This window comes from Labeo rohita, chromosome 5 (assembly GCF_022985175.1).
Source record: "Labeo rohita strain BAU-BD-2019 chromosome 5, IGBB_LRoh.1.0, whole genome shotgun sequence".
NCBI classification, from domain to species: Eukaryota; Metazoa; Chordata; class Actinopteri; order Cypriniformes; family Cyprinidae; genus Labeo; species Labeo rohita.
This window is the reverse complement of record NC_066873.1, coordinates 23,372,992-23,379,210: the sequence shown is the minus strand read 5'-3', so window position 1 is coordinate 23,379,210 and position 6,219 is coordinate 23,372,992. Positions and strand designations below refer to the sequence as shown.

At 36.5% G+C, this 6,219-nt stretch overlaps 1 protein-coding gene across 1 annotated transcript; it reads left to right on the top strand.

The window, feature by feature from the left end:
- The first annotated feature begins 1,434 nt into the window (after positions 1–1,434).
- Positions 1,435–5,893, top strand: LOC127164978 (LRRN4 C-terminal-like protein). The gene is made up of 2 exons (XM_051109195.1): positions 1,435–1,588; positions 4,662–5,893. Exon 2 carries the CDS (start codon positions 4,667–4,669, stop codon positions 5,384–5,386), a length of 720 nt encoding a protein of 239 aa, XP_050965152.1. The 5' UTR covers positions 1,435–1,588; positions 4,662–4,666; the 3' UTR covers positions 5,387–5,893.
- The last annotated feature ends 326 nt before the right edge of the window (positions 5,894–6,219 follow it).

Here is a 6,219-nt window from a genome sequence, read left to right as displayed (position 1 = left end):
AGAGGAAAATGATCATGACAGGAGTGTGGAGTTGTTGACGTCTTTAAATGTTAAACAGAGTGCTATTGTCATACACACAATTAAATGACACAAAAATTGATGTGTTATTTTAAATCCAGGCACTTTTATTTTAGGTTTAATAAAACGGTAACACTTTACATTAAGGTGTCATTTGTTAATATTAGTTAATGTATTAACTAACACGAACAAACAATGAACAATACACTTATTACACTATTTATTAATCATTGTTAATGTTGGTTAATAAAAATACTGTCTTTCATTGTTTGTTCATGTTAGTTCAAAGTGCATTAACTAATGTTAACAAACATAACTTTTTAACCCTAAGCCCAACCCTAACCCTAACTAATGTTAACTAATGGACATTATTTTAAACTAGTAAAACTAAAATGTTAACTATATGAAGGCCACATTAAAGCACAATTTACTCTGAGCCATATTTTCATTCTTAAAGTATTAAAATCTATCGTTTAATTAGGAATTGTTACTTTTTGTTATTAAAACACTAACCTTATCTCTTTTTCATGGTTTTGTACTTTTTCGAGTTAGTGTACTTGTTTACAATTGTTGACATAACATTTTAAACTTTGAATAACTTTTGGCTTTTGTTTGTTTGATGATTTTTGTATTGATGGTAGACATTGAGTCATCACTATATTTGTCTGTCTGCTGAAATGTTTTAACAGTTGAAACTATGAATCAACAAAAAAAAGTATATTATGACGAAATGACCTTGACCACAGAACTGTATGACAGTATGTCTGTACGTGTGTACGTGTTAAGGCGGGTGCACGGAAATGTGCATAACTTTATGAATGATGTGAACTGACTCATTCTGTAATTCAAATTCCTAAAAAAAACAGACTTCCCTTTGCGGTCAGAGCAGCTGCACCAAAACCAATGCCGTACACTAACGCACACACAAACACACACCTGTTTCTGGAACACAGCAAATCTTTTCAGTGGAACAGCAAATCCACAATTCTAGTTAATAAACTGAACTTTCATTCGAGTGAATATCATATGAAGCTTTTCACCGAAGCATACGCTGACAAGCAGTTTCCGAACCTCTCTGTGAAATAAAGACCCTCTTGTTCACTATCCCAGCATGCCACAGAAAGACTGTGACTGTGTGCTGCGTTCAATGTAAGTTGATGTTTACCTAAAACATGTTTGCTGCTGCTGTAGGATCATAAGAATGTGTTTCCTATCTCTGCATTAATGGTAGTCAGTGAGTTCAAAAGTATCAGTTGCACAACTTGTGTGCATATGTGTAACGTCAGGTTTTCTGACTTGCACATGTAGATGTGATAGCTGTGATTCATTAGAGGCATGTGCACATACCCCACACACATGCTTTTGGCCAGAAGGCCTATTAAATGAGAAAAGGTGGAGCGATGAGAGAAAGAGGCAGAGAGGGGGATGGGGTTATGAAGAAAAAGGAGGTGATTGTTGGGGAGTTAGAGAGAGTGTTGCTGTAGCACGGGACTGAGAGCAAAGGAAAGAGGATACCAGAAAAAATTTTTAAGATCGCAAGATAATCTTTCTTGGACTACCGATAAAATAGGTAAGAATTGAACGTTTTTAATTTTTATTCCTATCTTTGATTGAGTTCTTTATTTAATATGTTAACCATACAACTTCAGTTTTGTGACAAAAATAACTGAGAGACTGTAAACAACAGACAGGCTCAATACAAAAGCCTTTTACTTACTTATCAACATACCCTGAAACCCTGCATTCCTTTATCACATGTCTGCCCAGAGTTTTTCTCTTAGTAATGGCATCAGAATGTTTTATGTGCTCTGACTGATTTTTAAATGAGGTTTATCCATGCCAAAGAATGTTAATCGATATTTTAACCAAGGGCAGCTGACACTGCATGGTACACAAACGTGTAGAAGTTTGCTAACTGGTGTGTTTCGCAATAGAGTGATTTGGATGATTGTTTTTATTCACTCTGCTAAATGTATGTTTTTTTCTGGAGATAATCTGCACTGAAGCTCTAAAATGTCACTTGAGAAATACAGTATGAAACAGGTTCTAAAGTTCCACTGGCTGTTTACTTAGCATTCATTCCTTAGCCATTTCAGTGGTGATTACTCTGTCTGTTTTATTCAGATCAGGAAATTCTGCTTGATCTCTAAAAGCACTTAATGCAACCTAATATAGTCAGGTTGGCATGTGTAGTCACCGTGTTGCAGTAACAGAATGTGCAGCTATCAGTGGTTCAAACTGCCTGTATCTGTAACAGGGTGATTTACAGTACAATCTTTACTGATAGAACAAAGGTCTTGACCTAAAACACTAATATAGACACTGTAAAAAGTGGTAACAGGCAATTGTTACACTAAGGAGTTATTTCTGAATCTTAAAAATGAATTTAGTTGGCATAACCTGATGCAGTCAGGTTGATTCTGTCAGGTTGAACTTCCGTTTTTTACTTCATTTAGATGGTACATGAAGTACTTTTTATGTTGTCTGACAAACCATTGTAAAAAAATGTCAATGTAATGGGAATTTAGAAACTGGCTAAAAATGAAAAAAAAAAAGTAAAAGTGTTAACATTAAGCTAGATTTTATTCTAGCTCATTAAGACAATTATGATATTGTATATTTTCCTGTACACTCATATGTTAAGAATGATTCATTAAATTTAGTAATTAACTCAGTTAAAGATTATTCAAGCGCTCATATAATAAGTCACGAATCATTTGATTTGAATCTGAAGCTGCATTGTATTACATAAAAAAGAAATGCAGTTCTTAAAGGGATAGTTCACCCAAAAATGATAATTCTGTGGTTAATTACTCACCCTCATGTTGTTCCAAACCCGTAAGACCTTTTGATGAAATCCGAGAGCTTTGTAACCCTGCACAGACAGCAACGCAACTACCACATTTAAGGCCCAGAAATGTAGTACGACAACACATTCTCACTCAGAACTCGTCACATATTGACGCTTGGTCAGGACCCCTTTTTGTGCAGGGTCCTCCACTGCTGTAAATACAAAACATTTGGTGTCAACATGCTGACACTAAAGGCATTAAGAATTTTATCATCATGATTAAATTACATATTGGGTAATAATTTTGCCATTATTACATGTTGGGGTGTGGTTCTTTTTCAATGTAAACAGTCAAAACAATTTTTTTACATTACACTTTTACACAATTATGATTACACTGATGTGTTGGGATTTTAAAATTTACATACTCATAAGAAGTTATGCATTATGAACTAACTATGCAAATGTTTAATTATTCTTATATTATTCTGTATTAACAACTCATAAGAATCATATACTAGATGTACTGAACATAGTGAGCTTTTTGTGATATGACTAGTCTTTGACACATATACATTTGACACCTACAGTCTGTACTCAGCCTATGTTGTTTGTGGTTAGATTTGTCTAGGTTTAATTCCGGCCTAGCTGCACATGTCTGAGTTTCAGAAGTGTTTTTTAGATATATAAACTTCTAACATTTAGATATAGACCTTCTATAGACTTAACCTTCTCAGATTTGTAAGACTTATATGATTGATACAATTTATAGATTTCTTAGATTTATATTAACTTAATTTGATTTGGACTGATTAAGAATGACTTTTATTAAGTTTGCGTTATGCAATTTATTTGTGAAATGATTGGATTGAATATTCTTATTGAAACTTAATTTTACTTTCTCATTTTTAAGTTATTAATAATTCTGTTATTTGCATTTCTGAAACCTTTTGAATAAATTTGTAACTTCTCCAACCCACCCGTCTGACGTGGATTTGATTTTGCATCAAGCACGTAACCCAACCCCTGCCCCTAAACCTAACCATTTGTCAATTTAAAACACAGGATAAAACAGGCAGGATGTAACTACAGTCACAATTTATTTTAAAAGTATTAATATCCCAACTCTTCCTGTTGAGTGTTTTATATTGTTCAGAAGTTGATAGGTTTAGGGTAGGAGTGGGGTTAGGTGCATTTCCAAAAGTGACGCTGAAGGGTCCTGACCAAGCGTCAATATGTGATGACTTAGGAGTGAGAACATGTTGCGTAAGAACATGGGACAAATAGTCCATGTGACATCAGTGGTTCAACCATAATGGTTGCAAGCAGAACCACACACATGCATTGTGGTACTGTTGTGAATACCGGCGGAGACTGACATGGAAGAAAAGAAATTGTTGAACAAAGTCTTTATTTTTGTTTTCTCTGCACACAAAAAGTATTTTCATAACTTCATAAAATTACGGTTGAACCACTGATGTCACATCGACTTTTTTAATGATGTTCTTACTACCTTTCTGGGCTTTGAACATGGTAGTTGCATCGCTGTCTATGCAGGGTCAGAAAGCCCTCACATTTTAGCAAAAATGTCTTATTTTGTGTTCCGAAGATGAACGAAGGTCTTACGGGTTTGGAATGACATGGGGGTGAGTAATTAATGACAACATTTTTATTTTTGGGTTAACCATCCCTTTAAGTCAAGAACTGTTAATGAAATCAATTAATGAAAGATGATTGAATGATTGATCTGTTTCATCCACCCAAGGAATGAGTGGACTTCTCTGATCTGAAGGTCCATTCATAACTGGGATGTGAGTGAGTGATCGATTTCTTTCATATTTTTTTTTTGCAGGAGTCATGTTGGGGTGTGGACGTCTTGTCATCCTTTTCCTCCTCATCAAATTACTGAACCTCTCCTTTGTGTCATCAACATCATCATCATCTAATAATGCCACTCGACCCCGTTTCCACCCCTCCAGAGGAACAGATTACTACGGTGACTATGAGGACATAACCACTGAGCCCCCCAGCTCGTCATCCACCGTCTCTAAAGTCCCAATTCCTTGCGATTATGACCTGTGTGTGGAGCATCAGAAAACCTGTCTGGAGCTTGCATATGTCACAGGCTGCCTCTGCCCTGGGATAAGCAATGCTTTTACTCCCCCGAGTCCACCGCGCCTCTGGCATCTAGCTCAGGATGGCAAAGGGGTTGTGGTGCACTGGTGTGCTCCCACCTCCATTGTCACCTATTACATTGTCTGGCTGAAAGGGAATGGCAAAGTGATGGATAGGAAAATATCGGTGGAGGAGAGTAAGAGGAAAGCAGTATTGGAGAATGTTGAGGCTGGTGCACACATATGTGTAAAAGCGGTAAATAAAGCCGGCAATAGTACAGAGGACGACCAGTCTTGTGCCACATTCGAACCTGAAAATACAGACTATGGATTTGCACTGAAGATGGGCATTATTGGCGGTGTGGTGGGACTCATACTGCTGCTGATCCTGGCTGTGCTGCTGTGGAGACACAAAACACGGCAGAAATCTACGGCACAGCCCGAGACTGCGAGAGTACTGTAACGTGTGTGTATGGCCAAAAAATGCACTTTTACTTCATCTCGGTATGAAGGATGGGAGTAAATGAATGACCTGTGGACTGATTGCTCACTATGAGTGAACTGGATAGAGGTAGTGTATGAATGACTCAGTAAACATGAACAAAAAGACCAATCACCATGCAGAGAAGGTGGACGAATGACTCAGCACATTCTTTTCATTTGCTCGTCAGTGTCTACTAATGTGATTTAGGACAGACACAAACTGCACACTGCTGGTGTGCTGACTCCATTTATGGGCACTGTTTCAAACCCACTTCCTGATCACAAACACACTTGTGTAACTTGCGTATGTCTGTTTACTCATCCTGTATGTGATTTCAAAGATAAAGGCTGAATCACAGTTTTGAATTTAAATTTGAGACTGGATTAAATGATTTGTACACATTTTAGGTCACTTTGGTAAGAAAGGGTTTGCTAAGAAAATCTGTGTAAAAATGAATCGCACAAAATAAAAGATTTTTGTATGTTTTGGAAGTTTTATTTCCTGATTAAAAAAATGTGTTCCCATACCATACCATACCACATGTTCCCAAATCATAGATGTGATAGTACTGATTATGTTCTTATATCATGTGTTTACCATATTCAAAAATCTACACTGAAATCTGAACAGCTCGAATCATTATATTATTATATGCTAAAAACATATTATATGTACTTTACTGATTTTTTATGGACAGTCACCTGAACCATAACTGGCATGTGACTATTCACTCTGCAACCACAGGAAATGATGTCATGGCAATACTGATTGGCTGTTGACAGCACAAGAACACTTGCTATCCCAAACACTTA